The sequence below is a fragment of the Gymnoscopelus braueri genome (assembly GCF_963280865.1).
Source record: "Gymnoscopelus braueri genome assembly, chromosome: 21".
Classification (NCBI taxonomy): Eukaryota; Metazoa; Chordata; class Actinopteri; order Myctophiformes; family Myctophidae; genus Gymnoscopelus; species Gymnoscopelus braueri.
Genome location: NC_137623.1, coordinates 14,113,431 through 14,138,492, shown reverse-complemented (window position 1 = coordinate 14,138,492; position 25,062 = coordinate 14,113,431). Strand labels below are relative to the sequence as shown.

General features: G+C 40.0%; 1 protein-coding gene across 1 annotated transcript; it reads right to left on the bottom strand.

The window, feature by feature from the left end:
• Positions 1-716: 716 nt before the first annotated feature.
• On the bottom strand, positions 717-13,435 carry LOC308077120 (uncharacterized protein). Its single transcript, XM_080417679.1, has 5 exons — positions 13,314-13,435; positions 6,659-8,128; positions 5,939-6,001; positions 3,180-3,257; positions 717-2,484 (listed from the first exon to the last, which is right to left on the bottom strand). Exons 1-5 carry the CDS (start codon positions 13,360-13,362, stop codon positions 1,307-1,309), a joined length of 2,838 nt encoding a protein of 945 aa, XP_080273805.1. The 5' UTR covers positions 13,363-13,435; the 3' UTR covers positions 717-1,306.
• Positions 13,436-25,062: the final 11,627 nt, after the last annotated feature.

Here is a 25,062-nt window from a genome sequence, read left to right as displayed (position 1 = left end):
AATGGGTTTAGGAGAAAATGGCCACCGCGTGACACGGCGGTTTATGGGAATGTCTAATGCCTGCATCCTCCTCACAGCATTCGGAGATTGTCTCCTGTTTACCTGTTTATGATGACTAGCTAATTAAAAAGAAAAAAATGTTGATTGCCACACTTTAATAATAATGCCAAATGTTTTATACTGCTATACATTTCTTGCTCATGTTTGGCTTTTATTGTTATTGAATATGTAATGATTAGAAAAATGCTGACGGAAGCATGTGTTTGATGATAATAAAGATACATTTGGTACAGTGAGCTGTGGGTTGTTGTCAGCAGTGCTGGAAAGTAACTAAGTACATTTACTCAAGTACCGTACTTGAGTACAATTTTGAGGTATTTTTACTTTACTGGAGTATTTCCAGTTTGCAGTACTTTTACTTCTACTCCACTACAACTCAGAGGCAAATATTGTACTCTTACTCCACTACAATTATTTGAAAACTTTAGTTGCTTTGCTGATATAAATTATTATATTATAAAACATACATGAACCACTTTAGCTTTACCTACTTTATACATAGGCTATTTGAAAATAGCAGATCTACAAACTCACAACTAAAGTACTTTTACTTTTGGTACTTTAAGTATATTTTGATGCCAATACTTTTCGTATTACAAGTTTTCTGAAATTGTATATTTAAATATGCAAATTATGCATTTAGTCCATGAGCCAGAGCCCTAAAATTGAGCCAGATATTGAATATTCCCTCGCTAAAAACCTTTGACTCCAACATCTTAACAAAATGAAATAAGAATGTTGACTCTGGCTTTGTCCAATGTTCCAATGTTGATTCTGGAAAGTTATGCAAATTCAGGCATATTTTCCTAATGCCTAATTTGCATATTTAAATATACAATTTCAGAAAACTTGTAATACGATAAATCATTGTCTTCATGTAAGTAATCAACTGGGGAAGTTTCATTATGATAACTATTTTTTAAATGTCATTTTTTCACCTGTCATGTACGTATGGGGAAAATAACACAATGTGTGATAAATATGAAAAAGCTGCTCCTGTGGAAAGGTTATCATATATTTATTTACTTATATTGACCCTATAAACAATTTAATATAGGTATGGTTTTGCCCACTCTTTCGATAATGAAATCTTGTCTGGCTCATGGACTAAAGGGAGAAAGGGAACTACATGATATGTTATCAAGACTGTTCTGTCCGTATCAGGTCAGGTTCTTTTGAGAAACTAAAGGGAGTGTAGTCTGAAGGCCGGATAGTCTTAAGGCCAGTGATACAGAGAGATGCTCCACTAGGGCGGCTGACCAGTCAGAACCGTGGGGCCAGACGTTATTTGTAGTTGACATGTGTCCATAGCCATGTGTCCATCTTCTCCAGATGTCCAACAAACTGAATGGTCAGCTTGTGTGTGTGCGTTCTGAGGAACAGAGAGAGTGTGTGCATGCGTGTGTGTGTGTGTGTGCGTGTGTGCGTGTGTTTGTGTAGAGGGGGGGACAGCAGAATAGACTGGCGGTTCTCTGCAGCAGCTAAAACATCTCATCCAACACGACACTCCATAATTTTCTGCTGGTGATTCTGTTGGCACCGGCAAGTTCGGGTTCTCCTCTGAAAGTGAACAATCATGGTGTCTATCCAACTCTTCTGTCTGTGTTGTCATCGATCTGTTCTTCTCCTCCAGTTGTGTGTCCTTCTCCTCCTCTCTGAGATCTCGTCTCTGCATCTCTGGGATCATGATGTTTCTTTGGATCTCTGCTTCCACTCTGGCCTCTTTTTTGTAGATCTCTCTCATCTGCTCTATTTCCTGTCTGTATCTCTCTTCACTCTCTCTCCTCTCGTTGTCTCTCTTCAATCTAGGCAACTCCAGCTCTCTTTCTATCTTCTCTTTTCTCCCGGACTCCCTCTTCAGCTCTTGTTGCAGCTCTTTTTTCTTCCCATGATCACTCTCCTCCCTCATCTGCCTCTCCAGTTCACTCGTTTGATGGTCTATCTTATTGATGTCTCCCTCATGCTTTTGGATGGATTCATCTAGGTTCCTCAGAGAGTCCTTAAGCTCCTTCTCAAATCTCTCCCCCAACTCCTGCTCCACTTTGTGCATCCTCTCCTTTCTGTCTATCTCAATCGTTCTGTCCATCTCCATGACCGCGACCTCTGTCTCCTGGTGGATCAGGCTGTAATCATGCAGCTGCTGATAAAGGTTGGGGTCCAGTTGACAAAGGATATCAATCATTACTGAACATGCTTTGTTTCCCTTTCTCCGAACCATGTCGATAATTTCCTGTGCATTGTTTGTCCTGAGATGTATCCCTCTAACTGCCTCCATTTCTTCATCATTGATAACGTTCTTAGGCAGAAGTCCGTCCAGTAAAGAGTTTAGGTTGGGCTTGGATATTCTTCGAATAAACTCATACCTCACAGACCTCAGCCATTTCTCTGCTTCCTGGATCTTTATCGGCAGATTTGTGGAAGCAACTTGAAAAAGATACATTTGATTATTAGCGGTATCATTGTGTAATAACAATAATAATATAGAAAGTATCGGCCCATTGGCCTCTAGGCGCGAATGGGCCGGAACTTTGGCCATGTTTGTTGACAAACATGGCAAAACAAAATGCCTTTAACGTTGCTACAACTGTATATGACTTTGGTTTAGCACCAAAGACTGATGCCCAATGTCTGGGTCAGATGCATTTTGGAGAGTAAAATACTATCAATTACTGATGTTTTGAACCAAATTTGTATGAAAAAAGGCTTTTATTTAATGACTTACCCCCGATCATATATTTTTTTAAATAGCAGAGTGTTATATCATGACACGTGGCCACGACCAAATTATTATTATTTAGTAGAGGAGACATTATGGTAGTCTACACCCCCATTCCAACAGAGAAGTTAGCAGCAACAGTGAAAATAACTCACATAGAGAATTGGCAATGACAGCATTGAGATACAAAATGCAAGAACATTTTATGAATCAATGAATAAATAAATAAATAAATGAATTAACTTAACTCCATACATCAAGGTAATTGAGCAAGACACTTATATATAGTTGAGAAAAAGTTCTTATCAACAAACACATTGTACCGATTAGATTGTGTCATTTAATATTATTTTGAGACTAATGCACACTTTTATATCCATTTGAAAAGGCAGCATAGACTCACTCTCTGGAGTGCAGTCCTTACTGTGTCTCCTCTTCCTCACTGGTAGAGTGGAGTCTTCATCTGTTGTCTCTCCGCCCACTGCAACACAACACAACTAGCGCTGAAACTAACAATTATTTAATTTGGATTATGGCTCTTGGGATCATCACCATGCCAGCTTGTGACGGACATTTTGATCAATGTTAAAATGTTGTCACGGACACTGGGACATACAAAATAACCGGTCAATAATTTTACCAGAAACCGAAATGACCTGCACTAAATGTAAACTAATGTGCCATAGTGTCTATGCCAGTGTGCTACACATGTTAATACAATTAGATTAGTATGTCTGCATAAACACTAGTGCCACAAATACAGTATATGTATGTATATATATATATATATATATATATATATATATATATATATATATATATATATATATATATATATATATATATATATAAAATCGGAAAAAAGAAAATCACAACGAAACACATTTGTGACGTGAGTGCTAATTCAAGAGGGTTAGAACAGAAGGCCCCCTCTGTGCCCCAACAGTTTCATTGTGGGCATGAGATCTATTTAGCCACTGCCTTTTCATCTATAGACCCCTAATTCAAATAATGCAAAGAGAATAAGTCAATAGTTTAATCCTCCTATAATTCGACAAAGCTCTGTGCGGGTGGTGAGGCCAAAATCTCTTCTGCCCGGTTCTCCTCAGTGGCTGGAGCAATTTATCTGAATTTGCACTCAGCCATTGACCATTACCATGTGCACGGAACAGCGAAGCCCGTTTTTCGCTTTCCCCAAATGTCAGCTGTTTATTAGCGTTTTCGTGTTCGCTGGCCCTCGGGTTGCCAAATCATGTGCGCATATCCCCCCACGGGTATGGTCTAGTTAGTATGTATAGCCTAATTATGAAAAAGGTGTAATGCACATCAAACAATAATAAATACATAATGTATGTTTAACATACTGATGATTACACTTGACTCGATGTTTTTAGATGGCAATGGTTGAAATTTCAGTTCCTTAGTTTATTTATTTTTCTCAGTTCTCTGTCTGCTGGAAATGCCTAGTCAAATGATGTGTGGTTTGTCTGCAAGTGTCTTTCCAAGTTCTCTTTCTTCACCATCACTGCAGGTCTGGCTGATGAGACAAATACTTACAGTAGAATAATGATGACAGAGCTCTATCCAGTTCCATGTATGGTACACAAATACATATGGCTGAGATTTCAGTTCCCTTTTCTCAGCTTTCCCAGGGTCTGCTGGAAATGTCTAGTCACATGATTTATGGTTTGTCAGAAAGTGTCTTTCCAGTGTCTTACTGTAAGGATAAAATGTGAAGGAGTAATATCCAAAAATGTGTTTTACATAAGTCGGCCTCCTGGTGGCGCTTTAAAAAGCAGATGTGAAAAATGCAGGGCAAAGGTTTTTCCTTGGCCTCTAGGGAGTGCACATACAAAGTTTTACACAGATCGGTGCAGTTATAGGTAAAGATCAGCCTGTTATAGCGCCACCATGAGGCTGATTTGAAAAATGTCAAGTGGCATTTCTTCCTCGGCCAAGTGGGAATGTGCGTGCAAAATTGCACGGAAATTGCACACATGCTGTGTTCATGATTTGAGGCATTTTGTTCAAAACGGACCAAACCTGCAAGCTTTGGAAGCCAATCTTAGCCAATCAGGATGGAATATGGAACATCGGACAGATCTGTGTTATTCACATGACTCTAGAGATCACTGTGTACCGATTTGCGTAATTTTTTAACTAAATCTGTAGGAGTAATATTAAAAAAAAGGTTTTGCAAAAATCGGCCCCCTGGTGGCGTTATGACAGGCTGGTCTGAAAAATTCGGGACAGAGGTTCTGCTTTGGCATCCAGGGAGTGTAAATCTGTAGGAGTAATATATCTCTATATATATCTATATCTATATCTTAAATTTCAACTCGCATGTTCTTTTTTTTAATCAGTGCTGGTGTGCTCTCTCTCTCTCTCTCAATATGAAAGCAAGCTCGCTTTACCCAAAAGACAGAGATCGAGAGAGAGAGAGAGAGAGAGAGAGAGAGAGAGAGAGAGAGAGAGAGAGAGAGAGAGAGAGAGAGAGAGAGAGCATTAAAACAGACTATTTTTGACAGCAACAGGAAACAGCCAGCTAATGGACACTGTCGGGGGGCGCGGTTTGGATTCTAGCGGCTCTCTGGGGGCCTGGTTTGCGCAAAGCTCCGATCGTGTCCCAAATCACGCCACATGGACGGATCACATCAGAAACTTGGTCCTCTAGGGGTAATGTTCATGTATTCATACCCCCTCAGTCACTTTACACCAAGAGATTTCCTATTTCTTGTCAATAGAACAAGTACAGTGTATTTTCTGTTTACTTTTAACATATTAACATATAAGTCATGAAATAAATCTGAATGTATCATCAGAATGTATACTAGTTACTAGTACCATCATTATCACACAATGTTTGAGAGAGTAACATGGCCTCATGCAGTTCTGTCTGTCCTCTGCAGCACATAAACAGGTGATGTATTGACAATAAAGAGAAAGAAGAGAGTTACTGGACTATTAGATGACATTGGATTCACTTTACTGTATGTTTGTTGCGTTATAAAGAAATGTTGACTACTAATGGAAGAATGTCGATGCAACATCTCCTGATTGGTAGTTTGTGGCCTGCTGTAGAGAAACGTATATTCACTCTCTGAAATACAAGACTACTATTTATCAACTAAACACAAAAATAATATGTTTCAGTCTACTAACCTGTCTTTTGGTCTGATGCAGACCTCTGTTTCTCTAATTCAGTCTTCGGAACACAGATGTGAGCTGCAATGGCAGGTTGAAGATAATTATGTTTTGATGAACCATGGATAGATCAATCATCAGAAGAAACAATGCTTTATTAATCTAATTCTCACCTAGCCATGGTTCACATGACGCTTGTATACAAGCGTCATGGTGCCGAGTCCCCCTGGTCTAAAGTTGTGTTCGATTTTTTCACATTGCCATCTCTCACATAAACGTTCAGATTTCAAATATAAAGTGCTTACCACCGAGCCACGGATGTTACAAGGCGACGCGAACCGCGATAAGTACTCGTATCTCCCGTATTGTTCAATAAAAAGCATTTTAATCCCATCGCCGGCCATTTTCTCCAAATTGTCTCCGATACTTTCAACCATGCGACACTAATGGTTGGGAGGTGTATTGCACTCTGATACATTACAAAAAAAAAAAAAAAAAAATGGCCGGCGATGGGATTAAAATACTTTTTATTGAACAATACGGGAGATACGGGTACTCATCGCGGTCCGCGTCGCCTTGTAACATCCGTCGCTCGGTGGTAAGCACTTTGTATTTGAAATACGTTTATGTTTATGTGAGAGATGGCAATGTGAAAAAATCGAACACAACTTTAGACCAGGGGGACTCGGCACCATGACTGTCATGGTATGACAGTCACGTTTCAGGGCTAATTCTCACCATGATGTGTGTTCTCCTTGATGACATCATCCCATTCCTTCTTCCTCATCATCAGCTCTTCATCTTTCTGCTTCAGTAGTTTATAAAGTTCCTGCAGTTTCTGGTCTTTTTCTGTCAATTGTTTATCACTTTCCTGCAGTTTCTGGTCTTTTTCTGTCAGTAGTTTATCACTTTCCTGCAGTTTCTGGTCTTTATCTGTCAGTAGTTTATCACTTTCCTGCAGTTTCTGGTCTTTTTCTGCCAGTAGTTTATGACTTTCCTGCAGTTTCTGTTCTTTTTCTGTCAAAAGTGTATCACTTTCCTGCAGTTTCTGGTCTATTTTTGTCGGTAGTTTACCACTTTCCTGCAGTTTTTGGTCTTTTGCGGTTAGTAGTTTATGACTTTCCTGCAGTTTCTGGTCTTTTTCTGTCAGTACTTTATCACTTTCCTGCAGATTTTGATCTCCTTCTGTTAGTAGTTTATCACTTTCCAGCAGTTTTTGATCTCCTTCTGTCAGTAGTTTATCACTTTCCTGCAGTTTCTGGTCCTTTTCTGTCAGTTGTTTATCACTTTCCTGCAGTTTCTGGTCTTTTTCTGTCAGTAGTTTATCACTTTCCTGCAGTTTCTGGTCTTCATCTGTCAGTAGTTTATTACTTTCCTGCAGTTTCTGGTCTTTTTCTGTCAGTAGTTTTTTACTTTCCTGCAAATTCTGATCTCCTTCTGTCAGTAGTTTATCACTTTCCTGCAGTTTTTGGTCTTTTTCTGTCAGTAGTTTATCACTTTCCTGCATTTTTTGGTCTTTTTCTGTCAGTAGTTTATCACTTTCCTGCAGTTTTTGATCTCCTTCTGTCAGTAGTTTATCACTTTCCTGCAGTTTTTGGTCTTTTTCTGTCAGTAGTTTATCACTTTCCTGCTTTTTGTGGTCTTTTTCTGTCAGTAGTTTATGACTTTCCTGCAGTTGTTGGTCTTTTTCATTCAGTTTTTGGTCTTTTACTGCCAGTAGTTTATAAATTTCCAGCAGTTTCTGGTCTTTTTCTGTCAGTACTTTATTACCTTCCTGCAGTTTCTGGTCTTTTTCTGTCAGTAGTTTATCACTTTCCTGCAATTTCTGGTCTTTTTCTGTCAGTAGTTTATTACTTTCCTGCAGTTTCTGGTCTTTTTCTGTCAGTAGTTTTTTACTTTCCTGCAGTTTCTGGTCTTTTTCTGTCAGTAGTTTATTACTTTCCTGCAGTTTCTGGTCTTTTTCTGTCAGTAGTTTTTTACTTTCCTGAAGTTTCTGGTCTTTTTCTGTCAGTACTTTATTACTTTCCTGCAGTTTCTGGTCTTTTTCTGTCAGTAGTTTTTTACTTTCCTGCAGTTTTTGGTCTTTTTCATTCAGTTTATGGTCTTTTTCTGTCAGTAATTTTAATGTCAGTAGTTTATTACTTTCCTTAAGATTTTGGTCTTTTTCTATCAGTAGTTTTTGAAGATCACTGGCATTTTCCATGACTCCTGTATGAAGAAGAATAGATAAGAACAGCCTATAAAATTCATAACTTTCATACATATCGTTGTAAACCTCTGGTATCTCCATATTTCATCTCATGTTTTTTGTTGTAGTTGTCAATGCCCCACTGCATCATACAATAGTGGCATGCAAAAGTAGTGAAAATAGCAGATCTACAAGCTGACAACAAATAAAAAATGTAAGTTTCCACCCGACAGCAACAATATATAATTTGTTCTGTATAATTTTTAACAAAACCTATATTCATAACTGTTATGTTCGTATAACTTGTGCATTGTGACCTGCAATCATCTTAAAGGGATATTTCACTTTCAAACAAATGTTGGGTTATTTTATCGTCTACTCAGGCTTTTGGGAGCACCCCGGACAGTTTTTAAGTTGCTTAACTCAGTATTTAGATATTTGATATTCATTTTATCAGACACGCCCCCCTCCTATACACCCATTGTAACTTCAAACTCCATTTTTATGTTAGATCCATCAAAAACACACGTCCTTGGTTCTGGTGACTCACCCTGCCCTCCTAATACGTGAGTGGGCCGTGTTTTTTCGATTACTTTTTTCATTTATTTTACTACATTTTTTTGTTGTATTTAGTTTTTTCATTTTCCCCAAAAAAGTATTAAAAATAACTGAAAAAAGCAATACAAAAAACACGGTCTCCTCACGTATTAGAAGGACAATATCAGTCACCAGAACCAAGGACGGGTGTTTCCGATGAATCTAACATGGTTAAAATGGAGTTTGAAGTTACAATGGGTTTGTATAGGAAGGGGGCGTGTCTGATAAAATGAATAAACTTAAAAACTGTCCAGGGTGCTCCTAAAAGCCTGAGTAGACGATAAAATGACCCAACATTTGTTTGAAAGTGAAATATCCCTTTAACCCAGCGATGTCAAACTGGTGTTTCGCGGGCCCGCGACGTCGTCAAATCTGGCACGCGAGGTGATTTGAGAAAACGGCATTTAATACTACCTCTAATGGAAAAAAAACGAGAGAGAAAAAAAAAGGCAGAAAAAAACGCCAGCGCCCAGCAGCTCCTTACTGAGGCTGCCTGGGGGTTGAATACTGGACAAACATGAGAACAATGACCAAGCCGTGAAGCCACAGCCAAGGTCATTAACATACAGAGGACCATCACCATTCGAATACAAGAAGACTCACTCCAAAACCAACTCACCCCAACTCAAAAAGGAAAACTCACCCCGGAGCTAGGAACACTCACCCCGGGGGGTGGGTAAACTCACCCCAGGACCTGAGAAAACTCACTCCGGAACACTCACCCCCGGGGGTAGGAAAACTCACCCCGGGGGTAGGAAAACTCACCCCAGAAAAACTCAATGGTGTAAAGTACAGTGAGTTTTTGTTTTGTGGTTGGGTTTAACTTTTCCCCTCTACACCAAGTCTGTATGTTTAAAAAAGGCACATCTACCGGCTTGTGAGCTTTCCTTTTTCACAGAATGCTTTCATAATGAGACATGTTTAATCCATACTGGATTAAATTATTTCTTTGAAGGTATAGAATTACTCTGTGTCTCGCACAAAGATCCGGTGTTTAGAACCAAAAATCAGACATCAGGCAGCTTTTTATACAGTTCTAATTTCCATTCCTTGTTTCTTGGCCCAAAACATCTCTTCTGCTTGTTGCCTCTCCTAAGCAGAGATTTCCAAGCAGATATTTGACCATGAAGGCCTGATTATTGTAGTCATGAAAATGGAGGAAACACATTGAATCAGATGGTGTTTGCCAGGGTTGTGTCCAAACTTTTGGCCTGTACCGTAATACATACATAGACATACATACATACATACATACATACATACATACATACACACACTCACTGTCTCTCACACACACTCACTGTCTCTTTCTCTCTCTCTCTCTCTCTCACACACACACACACACACACACACACACACACACACACACACACACACACACACACACACACACACACACACACACACACACACACACACACACACACACACACACACACACACACACACACACACAAAGAGTAAGGCATCAAAATGTACCAAAAGTAATATTTCTAAAAACTAAAGTTCTCAAACAATGCATGTGTGCAATGCAATGTTCTATAATGTTATCATTTATACCAGCAAAGTAGTAGGTAACTAAATATCCTAGGTAAAAATAGGGAAAAGTGTTTAATGCATGCCTGCCTTTACAATAGTGAAATGTATATCTAATAGTAACTAAAGTTCAATAATGCTTACAATAGTGAAATGTATATCTAATAGTAACTAAAGTTCAATAATGCTTACCAAAAGCTTTTCTCACAAATGTGTTCACACAGAAAACAAAACATTATACCTGTGTTTTACCTTCACTGGAGTTTTTCTTCATTTTTCTTTGTTAAGTTAGTATTTGTTTGCATTATAAACACATTGATTATAAACACATTGGAATGTTCACTTTTCTGATGAAATCTACCTTGTATTTAAAGCACTTTAATTAGCTAAATGTAATTGAACAACATAATTTGACATTGGAATGTTCACTTTTCTGATGAAATCTACCTTGTACAACATAATTTGGTAATTCTATACCTTCAAAGAAAGAATTTTTCTTTTTTCTTTTTTTTAAACCATTTTTCACCATCACATTATGAAAGCATTATGTGAAAATGGAAAGCTCACAAAGTTAAAAACCATTGGGGTGAGTTTTCCGGAGTGAGTTTTCTCAGGTCCTGGGGTGAGTTTTCCTACCCCCGAAAATCTTGGGGGTGAGTTTTCCTACCCTGTGGGGTGAGTTTTCCGGAGTGAGTTTTCCTAGCAATGGGGTGAGTTGGTTTTGGAGTGAGTCTTCTTGATACCTCACCATTCAACTCTAACTGAGAGAACGCTTTTTCAACAGCATCACAAATCCGGTAAAACACTGTTGTATGGAGAAGTATATGTCAGTTGCGTCTCTCATCTGGAGCGGCTGCATATTGTATTATATTACTACACAATAGTAAATAAATAATTCAAAAAATATGCTTTATAACTGATCTATGGATTATAGTTATGATAAGTGTTGCCATAATCATGTAGCTCTACAACAGAGGCATAGCCATGACAGCAATGGTACAAAATAATATTTAAGAAAATGTGTATATATATTTTTTAAATAATCATTTTCAGCCATTCGGCCAAGTGTTTCCTATATTCGGTATTCGGTTTCGGCCAAGAATTTGATATACTGTAGTTATAGCAGTGACTCAGGTGTAGTGGAGTAGAAGTAAAAGTACTGGAAATACTCTAGTAAAGTAAAAATACCTCAAATCTTTACTTAGGTACAGTACTTGAGTAAATGTAATTAGTTACTTTACACCACTGTTGTTCTATAAATCTAATTATTTAACAACCCACACACATTACCAGGTATTGTTTAACTTCAAATTGAATTATTCTACTTAAAATGGTTTATTATTATTATTATTATTATTATTATTATTATTATTATTACAAATTGCATTGTTTGTTTTTAATGTCAATAATTAAAGTAGCTATTCTTCTTAATACATTTTTTTTTTTAAAGTGATATGCATAGTTAGTAGCAGTGTCTGAGTGCGTGTGAGCGCGCATGTGCGTCCGCAACTGGTTCCGGCCCCCATCAAGTCACCATTTGACCAATCTGGCCCTCACCCCAAAATGAGTTTGATACCCCTGCTTTAACCCATTAAAACCGGGAAAGCATCTGTGTCATTTTAGATTTGGGCTATATATACAGTAGTGGACATTAACAGAGTAAATGTAATTGAGTACTGTACTTAAGTACAGATTCTGAGGATCTGTACTTTACTTGAGTATTAGATTTGTTTGATACTTATTACTCTTACTTGAGTACATTTCCAAGACAAATATTTTACTGTTACTCGAGTGCATTTCTAGGAAGGCTGTAAAGTACTGAGTACTTTTAGGTTGGCTGTTTCTTTTTTCATTTTAGGAAAGGCCACACTTTTGCTCTCACACTAGCCATGTTTCTGGCTTCCCCCTCCGCTCGCCTCTTTGTTACATCTTATATGGGGGTGTATAGGAGTAAAAGTATTTATTTCTGGTTCCTCAGTCATTTTCATTTTTTTATAGGAGTTTTTGCAGACTTTGTATAACATAGTGGTTATACAAGCAAGCACAGTGCATGCAGTGCAGGTGGTTTAACAAGAGTTACAAAGTCCTATAAATTCATTGTGAAAACATTACAGCAATTCATTGAAATAAAAAATACTACTTTTGCTTGTACTTAAAGTATTTTTAAAAGCATTTACTATATAAAAAAATGACATGAGATCTACTTAAAGAGGCACTATGTAACTTTTTTTTAAATTAATAAAATGTAATTTTGGCCAATCTGTATGGTAGAGTATACAATATAATTGAGGTGGTTATATTTTCTCTCCCTGCTCTTCTATTGTGACATTTAGATTGTGTCAAAGATCATGTCTTACCTAGACACAGGATCTGACATGAATTTTGACCAGATGTGTTAGTATAGGATATCAAAGGTTGTTTATGTGGAGACAAAGCAAGTGAACTTGCCTCTGTGCCATCTTGTTTTGACAGGGTGAAGTTCGCCGCTGTGCATGTCGGCGTCATCTTGTATTGTCAAGTTGAAGTTAACGGTTGTGCGTGTGGGTACATGTGAAAATGCAGATACCAGCTTCTTCTTTGTGACCACATTCTGTGCTCTCGTGAAAGGAGAGGGTGTAGTGCACAAAGAAGGCTGTAGAATAGATCATGTCTAGACTCACTGAGAAATGACAGATGTTGAAACCTTCAACCTAACCACATGCCTTGCAACCACAACAACTGCCTCTCTGCAACCACCATCTCTGCAGGCATGGATGCCGATTTATGTTGGGTGGGTAGGGTACTCAACAACAAGTCACACACACATCAACCAAGTTTTAACCCCTTAATCAGAAATACAGTTGATGAAAGTCAGTTGGAAACATTGTACTCGCAATAAAATATTTTTTTGCTGTAAGTGAAGAGAGACATATAGATATATAGATCAGCTATTTTCGGCGACCGTTCCCCCCAGCATAGAGCTGCTGGAGTTCAGGTGGTTAATGTAAAAGAACACAACTCTGAGGAACCCTTAGGGGTCTCAGAGGCTCAGACCCCTGTTATAGACTGAGAAACGTAAACAGAATGTCTTACCTGTGTCTGATGTCTGCTTGTGATGTTTAGATATGAAGAGCAAGTTCATGCAAAGCCTCACATTACTGACTGCTATACGACAAAACAGTATGAACAATAGAGGAAGTAATAAAGTCACGTGACAGAACACACACAGAGAGAGAGGGGGGTATAGAGAGGTAGATACAGAACAGAGAGACAGAACAGAGAGAGAGAGGTAGAGAGAGAGAGAGAGAGAGAGAGAGAGAGAGAGAGAGAGAGAGAGAGAGAGAGAGAGAGAGGGGGGGGGTAGAGAGAGGTAGAGACAGAACACATAGACAGAGGGGGGGGTAGAGAGAGGTAGAGACGAAAGCAAAGCCTCACATTACTGACTGCTATACGACAAAACTAGCCTGACACTCAGCCTGAATTTTCATTTCGTTTCACTCCATTAGCAAACGATTCAGGGGGTGGAGCCAGGCTACGACAAAACAGCATGAACAATAGAGGAAGTAATAAAGTCACGAGACAGAACACAGAGAGAGAGAGGTAGAGAGAGGTAGAGAGGTAGAGATAGGTAGAGACAGAACACACAGGGAGAGAGAGAGGGGGGAGAGAGACGTAGAGACAGAACACAGAGAGAGAGAGAGAGAGAGAGAGAGAGAGAGGGGGGGTAGAGAGAGGTAGAGACAGAACACAGAGAGAGAGTGGTGCGTCTCTTGGACTTTATTACACTCAGTAATTAAAGCTATGCCTAAACCTAACCTTATTCCCGGTATTGCCCTTCAATAGAGGGCTCTAGCACCACACCACCTCTCCCAAACATAGATCTTCTTTGAGTAAATATTAAATTAAAATATAGTCTATTTGAAATGATCAAACCAACAATGTAAATATTTTATAGTTAATGACTTAGTGAAATGTAATCTGACATCAAATGTAGATAAAACCCATTACTGTTAGCACTGTTAGTGTGGACCATAACAACAACTAGCACTGAGTGTGGACGATAACAACTACTAGCACTGTTAGTGTGGACCATAACAACAACTAGCACTGATAGTCTGGTTCACTATGTAATTTTGTCGGATTTTTTTGAAGATTTGCAAAACTATACATTTTTGGAAAGGTTATTGTCTAAGGAATCAGAAAATCAATGTTTGCATTTGCCCAGATGTGTATATGGCGGCCATATTGGCAATTATAAAATGGCCACCCTAAAATGTACGTTTTTTAATATCTCGGCCTCTAAATAAGCTGGAACATTGATTTTAACTCTTAAACCTACATTTTCAGTGTCGAGGAATCCAATGGTGGTAATTATAAAGCTACAACACTTTACAATATTAACCCTTAGATGCATGACTGAGTCCAAAATGACCAGATGTGGTTGTTTTCTTGCAATATCTTTGTAATTAAAAAAACATTTAACAATTAATATTGAAGATTTGCAAAACTATACATTTTTGGAAAGGTTATTGTCTAAGGAATCATAAAATCAATGTTTGCATTTGCCCAGATGTCTGTGGCCATATTGGAATTGACAAAATGGCCGCCGTAAAATGTATGTTTTGTAATATCTTGGCTTCTAAATAAGATGGAACATTGTTTTTAATGGCTAAACCTACATTTTCAGGGTCAAGGAATCCAATGGTGCAAGTTATCATTTCATTTTTTGTAACATCCCATTGACATAATCCATCATATGGGTAAAAATAGCACAGCCCAGGCAGTCAGTCAGATACTAACTCAGTGTTCTTTTTATTTATTTTAACTGTGAACTTTGGATGTTTGTGTAACCATCTTAAACATCATGACATGTGTAATCTTAGACAGTCTCTATCCATCATCATCATCATCATCATCATCATCATCACTTTCGTGCATCACAGCTTGGGAATCATCATCGTTCTGGCACTGGCTGCTGCACTGACACATTTCAGTACAGGCTAAGTCCTTAGCTTTGCAGGAACATCTGCCAGAAGAACAGTCTGATTTGCACTTGCATTGAACCATCTCAAGGATGGCCTTTGGAGCTGGGAGGACCTCTGTGGTCGTTGGTTTCAGCATGCCACCCGAGTGTTTGAAGTACCCATTTTGCAGGGGATCCAGCTGTGGATCCTGCAGAGCAATGGCTGCTTGTGCCCATGCCCTTGTTTGGACATGGACTCTCAAAATGTGCTGTTTCAGAGCTCCAGGTGTTGGAGGGAGCTTGTCACTTTCTGCCCTGTGCTTGCAGAACAGATGCCATCGCAGTTCAGGGATTGTCTTGATGTTGATACCCTTGGGTGAGTAAGCTGCACATACAAAGGACTCCAGTGTTGACAGCATTCCTTCTGTCACTTCTGCTTCATCCAAAAGCATCTGCAGAGCTTTGATAATATCGCCATCCGTTTTGAGGTAGACCTGCAGCCAGGTTGCCTTGCTTATACGGGAGAACCTCCCTGTGTTGTCGGCCCCAGTGAATGCATGGAAGGCTGGCAAAGCCTTTGCTCTTTCTTTACCTAGAGCTCGCCACAATCTTCAATCTGCACAACACCAGAGGCCATAGAAATGGACGTGTTCATCAGCAGGAGGTCATAGTTTGCTGTGACTAGCACTAAAACGTCCGTATCTGGGGAGAAAAATACCAACGGTGCATCAGGTGGGTTTCGCTGTGAAGCCAGCACAGCCTGGTGGATCAGCAGTGTGTCTGCTTCTTCGTGGTTATTTTCTTCAAAGACCAGGTCTTTGTTGCTCCTGGTGTATCTAGAAGCAGACGTGATGATCAGCTTGGAGGATCCCCTGTTGTACTCTAGTGTTTTGGTATCAAGATAGTCAGTCAGATCAGCCTTCGTCTTGTCATGGGAGAGGAACCTGCTCATCGGGATGTGTTTGATGGTAGGCAAGGCAACCTGGCTGCAGGTCTACCTCAAAACGGATGAAGATGTTATCAATGCTCTACAGATGCTTTTGGATGAAGCAGAAGTGATGGAAGGAATGCTGTCAACACTGGAGTCCTTACAGCTTACTCACCCAAGGGTATCAACATCAAGACAATCCCTGAACTGCGATGGCATCTGTTCTGCAAACACAGGGCAGAAAGTGACAAGCTCCCTCCAACACCTGGAGCTCTGAAGCAGCACATCTTGAGAATCCATGTCCAAACAAGGGCATGGGCACAAGCAGCCATTAATATGCAGGATCCACAGTTGCATCCCCTGCAAAATGGGTACTTCAAACACTTGGATGGCATGCTGAAACCAACGACCACAGAGGTCCTCCCAGCCCAAAAGGCCATCCTTGAGATGGTTCAATGCAAGTGTAAATCTGACTGTTCTTCTGGCAGATGTTCCTGCAAAGCTAAGGACTTAGCCTATACTGAAATGTGTCATTGCAGCAGCCAGTGTCAGAACGATGACGATTCCCAAGCTGTGACGCACGAAAGTGATGATGATGATGATGATGATTATGATGATGCATAGACTGTCTAAGATTACACATGTCATGATGTTTAAGATGGTTACACAAACATCCAAAGTTCACAGTTAAAATAAATAAAAAGAACACTGAGTTAGTATCTGACTGACTGCCTGGGCTGTGCTGTTTTTACCCATATGATGGATTATGTCAATGGGATGATACAAAAAATGAAATGATAACTTGCACCATTGGATTCCTTGACCCTGAAAATGTAGGTTTAGCCATTAAAAACAATGTTCCATCTTATTTAGAAGCCAAGATATTACAAGACATACATTTTACGGCGGCCATTTTGTCAATTCCAATATGGCCACAGACATCTGGGCAAATGCAAACATTGATTTTATGATTCCTTAGACAATAACCTTTCCAAAAATGTATAGTTTTGCAAATCTTCAATATGAATTGATAAATGTTTTTTAATTACAAAGATATTGCAAGAAAACAACCACATCTGGTCATTTTGGACTCAGTCATGCATCTAAGGGTTAATATTGTAAAGTTTTGTAGCTTTATAATTACCACCATTGGATTCCTCAACACTGAAAATGTAGGTTTAGGAGTTAAAATCAATGTTCCAGCTTATTTAGAGGCCGAGATATTAAAAAACGTACATTTTAGGGTGGCCATTTTGTAATTGCCAATATGGCCGCCATATACACATCTGGGCAAATGCAAACATTGATTTTCTGATTCCTTAGACAATAACCTTTCCAAAAATGTATAGTTTTGCAAATCTTCAAAAAAATCCGACAACATTGTAAATCTAAGCATAAGGAACCAGACTATGAGTGTGGACGATAACAACAACTAGCACTGTGAGTGTGGTCGATAACAACAACTAGCAATGTGAGTGTGGACGATAACAACAACTAGCACTGTGAGTGTGGACGATAACAACAACTAGCACTGAGTGTGGACGATAACAACAACTAGCACTGTGAGTGTGGACGATAACAACAACTAGCACTGAGTGTGGACGATAACAACTAGCACTGTGAGTGTGGACGATAACAACAACTAGCACTGAGTGTGGACGATAACAACTAGCACTGTGAGTGTGGACGATAACAACAATCGTATATATATATATATATATATATATTATATATATTGAAATGATCAATATATATATATATATATTATATTAATAATACCAATATGGTATTAACCCTTGCATTGTGTTAGAAACCTGCATACACTTGTGGTGTTAGCAGATCAAATTTGACCTGTGATTTAACTCAGCCCAAAATACAAAAAATATATTTTTTTTCATAATTTTTTTCTCCCACCTCATAGCTGACTTGTAATGCATTCATATCCATGTAAACGCTTTTTAAAATATTATGTTGGGTTAGGGTTAGGGTTTCATCTTTCAATATATCTCGTTTTCAATTATAAAATTACATTTCCTATAATGAAGACAATGGATAATGATGTTATCTAGCTATAATAGACTAACATTAGAACACACTTCCAAAGTTTGTTTTTTAACTTTAAAATGTTTTAATATTATAAAAAATAGTGTGTTCAGGGTCAAAATTGACCCGTATACCATAGAAGATAAAAAGTCATTTATTGTCTCCGCCAGGCCGACAGGCATGGCGAGAGAGTATGTTTTGTCCGTCCGTCCGTCCGTCCGTCCGTCCGTCCGTGTGTGTGTGTGTGTGTGTCCGTCCGTGTGTCCGTCATTCTGTCTGTGTACAGCTAATCTCCGGCACCGTTGGCTTGCTCGCAGTGAAACTGTGCACACACACCCACATTTTTCACATGGGCCTTTTATAGCGCCACCAGGAGGCCGATTTGTGCAAAACATAATTTTTCACAGTACTCCTACAGATTTTGTACAAAAATCCCGCAAATCGGTACACAGCATCTCTATAGTCATTAAACAAAACTGGTCTTTCAGATTTTTCAGATTCCATCCTGATTGGCTAAAAATGGTTTCCAAAGTTTGCAGGATTGCTCCGTTTTGAACAAAATGCCTCAAATCATGAACACAGCATGCAATTTCCATAAAATTTTGCACGCATATTTCCACTATGCCGAGGAAGAAATGCCACTTGAAAATGTTCAAATCAGCCTCATGGTGGCGCTATAACAGGCCGATTCGTGTTTTTACCTATAACTGCACCGATCTGTGTAAAACTTTGTAAGCGCAGTCCCTAGAGGTCAAGGAAAAACCTTTGCCCTGCATTTTTCACATCTGCCTTTTATAGCGCCACCAGGAGGCCGACTTATGTAAAACAATTTTTTTTATATTACTCCTTCCGATTGTATCCACATTTCACGCAAATTGTTACACAATGTGTTAGATTTTTCTTGTTTTGAACAAAATGCCGCAAATCATGAACGTAGCATCCGATTGCGGTCAAACTTTGCACGCACATTCACACTATGTTGAGGAGCACAATGCCACCCTTTTAACATTGGCCTGTTATAGCGCCATCAGCAGGTCTAATTTAGCAAAACATTTTTTTTGAACAAAATGCCTCAAATCATGAATGCAGTGTCCGATTGCCGTGCAAGGCCTAAGAAGAAATGGCACCCTTTTCACATTGGCCTATTATAGCGCCACCAGGAGGCCACAATAACCTACCTGACCTGGCGGAGACCTTTGCTCCGAGGAGCACTTTTTCTAGTTTTTCATAAACTCAAACTTTATTTTACTCCTAATGGCAAATGCTAATTGAGGACAAGTCTCTCTCACTCACAAACATGTAAACATTGAATATTGACATCTTTCCACCAGCAACACTGGTGGAAAGATGCCAGGTTTGTCCGTAGGCCTGTGCAATAGGGCAACTGGAAGCTGGTGTTCCAGCATACAGAGTGGAAGCATTATTTGGTGCCAGCCCTGGTACCATTTCCAAACTTATAACCAAGTTCCGTGAGACTGGTGAAGTCAAATGCCTAAATTGTAAATTGTCAAAGACAGACCGCTAAGTGGCCGTCCCAGGAAGACAACACCCTAAGAAGACCGGTGCCTCATCCTTGCTTCACTGAGGAACCGTAGGCTTTCTTGATGTCATCACGATCTGTGCAGCAATCTGCATAGTGTTCTCCATGCCGTCTCCACACTTTGATCCTGCCATACAGCTTCCGCAGACAGATCCTCAATTCATCACTGACCATGACGTTGACCCACATTGTCAAGTTCCTCTGTCGGTGCTGTCGACACCAGCGCAAACTGGCCTGACGGTAACGCGCAGTCATGGAATAAAGATTATATATATTGCAGGCTGCCTGACAGTCTTATAAGCATGAAGACTGGCTCTGTCTTGGATCATGAGTTGTGTCAAATTGTCATTGTAAACTAATTGATGCTTGGGTCATTGGTGATGATGTCACACACACACACACACACACACACACACACACACACACACACACACACACACACACACAGTGTGTGTATATATATATATATATATATATATATATATATATATATATATGTCATCTATTTTCAATGTTTTTGTTCGTTTCTGCCCCTCAAAGAATGATCTGCTGCCCTCTGCTGGTCACAGTGTCTCCTCTGCAGTTTTACACATAGACTGCCAGTGTTGCCATGTCCACGTTTTCTAAAGTTTCTAAAGTGTAGTTGCTTATTTGGGTTTCCTTCCTAAGGGCGCGCCCCCACCAAGAGTTGGCTGGCCGCTGATTGCAGAATCTGCCAATGCATTGTCAATGCAAATGCGTGGATTCTTGGAAAAAATCCGCAAGACCAGGAATCCACGCATTTGCATTGACAATGCATTGGCAGATTCTGCAATCAGCGGCCAGCCAACTCTTGGTGGGGGCGCGCCCTTAGGGCGCGCTCCCACCAAGAGTTGGCTGGCCGCTGTTAAACGCAGGTTGTGCGCGGCCACAGTTTTTTGCAGCCAGCGGATTCTAAAAAACGGGAGTGTCGCGCCTGTCACTCACTTTCAGGAGCCTCCCCGTAGCCCTCACCGCCTGTGCCTGCTGCCTTGAGCACCATGTTGCTTACTGAGTCTTGAGACGGTCCGCCTTCGACTCACCCGATTGGACAGAGGGAGAAAATCAGCGCCTGCCTCCAGCAGTTTTATGCTTAGTCGCGGAGAGCAGATAAACGCAAGGTCTGCGCGACTAGCGGAAAAATCTGCTCTTGCGTGAATCAACGCATTTGCATTGACAATGCATTGGCAGATTCTGCAAACAGCGGCCAGCCAACTCTTAGGGCGCGCTCCCACTGCACTTTTATTTTACCTCTGGGACGGAATCTGCCGATGCTTTGTCAATGCATTGCAAATGCGTGGATTCATGATCTTGCGGATTTTTTCCAAGAATCCACGCATTTGCATTGACAAAGCATTGGCAGATTCCGCCCCAGAGGTAAAATGAAAGTGCGGTGAGCGAGCCCTAATGTTGTTTAAACCATGTCTAGTGTATATTATTGTATGTCTTTAAATTGTCACAAATGCACAAAATGTAACCGTTTGATGCAAAATCATGATTTTGGGGGGGAACGATCCTCTTAAAAGGAAATGCAAGTGATCTCAGGAGTGAAAATTCTAGTTGTTTAGTTGTTTTTCTATGAGTTTATTTGCATTTGAGTTGACTGAGTTTCTGTCTGTCTGTCTGTCTGTCTGAGCGAGTGTGAGTTGACTGAATTACCAGTTCTGTGGGAAGCTGCTGACAGAAATGGAGATGATGGGCTGGCCAAAGGAATGGGAATCAGCTGCTCCATATCTGCAGCTAATGTGGACAATTGGACTGCACCACAGTCTCTCTGCACCATGGGGAGGGGCAGGGGTTATTAGAGTGTGTTTAAGTGGTAGTCTGTGTCTTTTCCCCCTTTGTGTTCACAGTGGTCTGACCCGTCCCTATATATGTCCACCTCGTGTCATTCTGGGTGGTTCAGTTTTAGTTCAGTTGTGTTGATCAGTTTGGTTTCTGGTTAGTTATTTAATAAGATTTTATTCATTTTGGGCACATTAATTTTTTTTATCCGTTAAAACAAAGGACAAAAAAGAAAGAAAAATAAAGACATAAAATAACATTATTTTAAACCAACAACCACGTTTCCCTGCGTCTCTCCTTCCGACCAACCTGACCCTGACACAGGTAGACAGACATGGAAGAAAAGGGGCAAAAATCTGTATTAGTCTTAAAGATATTATAACAGGTACCCCTTTTTTTTGTCAGATTTAGAATGTTTCAGAAATAAAGTAAATAAATCATCTTCAAAAGTTGGAAATGGTGAGGTCATGCTGAGGATCAAAAGAGAGAGAGAACGAGTGTTGAATTCCCCGCACATAAGAAACCATAAAAAGCATTGAGAATAATGTCTTCTAACATTTTATCCTCATAATAAGAAAAGCACCCCGGCCCAAGTCTACACACCAACTGGTGCATCAAGTTAATAGAAAGCGGCAAGATTTCCCTTGAGGGTGATCTTTTTTGAGGCCGTTGGGCAGCAGACGAATGGAAGGATGGCAGAGAACACTACATGATGAAAGGTCCAGGCACCACAGATGAAATTGAATGCCAGCTAACATAATTGAAGATGGTTGAAGCTTACGGGATTCTGAGGAATGCACTATGAAAGCGCACAAGAAAAACTTAAACAAAAAGAGGAAAAGAAAAAACATGCAGAATCATATACTTTTAAATGTGCTTTTTGACAAGCCTTTCCTCATGATCTTGGCAGCTGAGCTCAAAAGACCTTGCAGACATAACAAACGTTTGTTTTTAATTGAGGATCGCTTGACAGAATGGCAGGCTGGTTGGCTTGGCGTTGGGGCACAGCGCTTTGAATTCCTGAAATTTAAATCGGGACAGAGCATCAGCTATTGAATTTTTATAGTCCGGAATATATGATCCACGCAGGATGAAATGATCATTAATGCAAGTCCATGACAAACGTCTGATTAAGCTATTAATAATTGGAACGACCTTTATTAATTATATTAACTGTTGCCTCGTTATCGCAGAAAACCACGATTTGTTTTCGTTTCCATTCCTGTCCCCATATCAAGCACTCCATGACAATTGGGTAAAATTCAAACGATAGATTTTAGATTTGAATTTCTTTTTTTATTTATTTATTTTTATCCCAAGATTTTGTAACCCATATTTTTCATCATAAAAAACCCTCCAAACCCGACAGACGGGGCGGCATCTGTGAAGAATTTTAATGAAGAAGAATTCTCAACAAAATATATATATGCCATTCCACTGGTCCAGCAGCATAGACTAGAAACGAATGTCGGATTTACATCCTTCATCTAACAAGATTGAATCAAGTAAATTAGGAACAGATTTAGCCAAACAAAAGAGCTGACGTTTAGGCATAGAAGTTAACTCTGTACAACTTCTTAGAAATTCTCAGATGCAAATTTATTTATTTTCTGGCAAGTAAGCTTGCATTAAAAGGCTGTCTAGCAAAATGCCAAGAAATTCTAAGCTAGTGAGGGGGCCTACCGTTTTCTCCTCTGCCGGGGGAACTCCTGCAGAAGTGAAAAAGTCTCTTAAAATCGAAATGCAAATGATCTGGAGGCGAATGAGGGAAATCTACAACCAGAATATCATCTAAAAGATGGAGAACGAAGGCTAGTTTGTACACGTTTGATAGAATCCAACATAGTGCCTCTGACAAAGAATCAAAAATACAAGGGCTACTGTGACACCCAAAAGTTAATTTGACTGCAAAATAAAATTTACCGTGCCATGCATTTCACCCCGAAAAAAAGGAATTAAAATGCTCCCCGTAATGGAACTGGGCCATTATGGGTCCAGAGGTCGACAATTAGATGCTTTTTCCCTGAATATGTGCGTGTTGCTACTCCTATAGGGCTTACTCTGAAAAGGGAAAATGGTGAATTACTGAAAGGCCCAATCACATGACCTTTGCTAGTTTTTTTTTAAAGAAGCTCATCTACTATATTGGGTTCCAGAAGCGCAGACTGTACATTTTTGCAGATGTGTGTTATTTTAAGGAGCCAACACAGACCAGCCAGAAACCCTTGAACTAAACCAGTCAATAAATAATTCACAAAAGAACGATTAGGATGGTTCTTGAGGGCCTTGGACAATGCAGGGACGTTCACAGGCGTAGATGGATGCTCCTTTATTATTTCGCTGATTTTACAGGGCGGACTCTCCGCGGGGAGACGGATCCCGGGTGACTGTCCCCGCAGACAGCTGCAGACATGCATACATTTACAGAATCTCAATGCACATACACTCTCATTAAAATGATTGCATAATATGGGAGTGTGGTTTCCTAGCATATACCGCACCTGTTTCTTCGGTTGCCATTCGGAATTGGACGTGTCATATTTGCCTGAGGCTGCTGAAGCGACTTGTGTTTAACCACGGTTTTGGGGCATAAGTTAGATGAATGGTTAAAACAACCACAGACGGAGCAGCATAGAATTCTATGGTCAGTGAAGTGTCTACTGATGAGAGACAAATCAACCATGGACCAATCCAAGCGCTGGTTAAACTTATGGATGTGCAGGGCAGCTTTGGGAGAAAATTATTATGATACTCATAGAATAAGGACCCGCCATATGACAAAGCCAGATCGGCTATAATGGCCATGTAAGTGTCCAATTCCTCTCTGCGCTGGGGGTACAACTCACAAATGCAATCTCTGTAGACTCCGAAAGCTGTAATGAAATCAGTTAGGGTTTTTGATAGCCTAGGATCAGAGTCCTTTAACACAAACAAAACATCCCCGCAGTCCACCGGTCTTCTATCAGTAGCATCTGCCAGGTTAATGTCATGCCCTGTCGAAAAAAGCAAACAATTAGATGAAGCGCTTTTAATTCTTAATAACTAAAACATCTCTCAGGGATTTTTTACCTGCGATTATGTGATTCCTGAGGCTCTCGGTGATGGCAGCAGCTGCTGGGGAAACCCCTGTAGTTGTTGTCCCTGGAATAAACCATGTAGTTGCCGGAGACGAACCGGAAAACCCTGGACTGTTGCTGCTATTTTTTAGAGCGTTGATCCTGATGTTCACCTTATTGATGATTGAAGCTTTCAGGCTTCGCAGAGTAGACACAATGATGCTTGACGATTGCTCACACGGAGTACTTTTATTATTTTTTGTAGCATCAGCGGGACCAGCGGGGCGACCTGCCGTGCGTTTTTTCGCTTAGCCTTTGCATTTACCAACCAGTGGTGGGTGCGGGTGCCGAACCAGATTGGACTTGGGCGTGATCACCATCACAGCTCGCCTGAGCCTCTTCTGTGTTAACCAGCAGAACCAGATTGGACTTGGGCGTGATCGCCAGCACAGCTCGCCTGAACCTCTTCTGTGTTAACCAGAAACTGCAGGAGTTCTTCGTGGCTCAGA

Excerpts from the sequence above, each read along its gene's own strand:
- LOC308077120 (XM_080417679.1), bottom strand. The coding sequence starts at position 13,362 with ATGAACTTGCTCTTCATATCTAAACATCACAAGCAGACATCAGACACA. Across the intron at positions 3,258-5,938 it reads TGCATCAGACCAAAAGACAG|TGGGCGGAGAGACAACAGAT; the intron begins GTTAGTAGACTG and ends GTTGTGTTGCAG. Across the intron at positions 2,485-3,179 it reads TAAGGACTGCACTCCAGAGA|TTGCTTCCACAAATCTGCCG; the intron begins GTGAGTCTATGC and ends ATCTTTTTCAAG.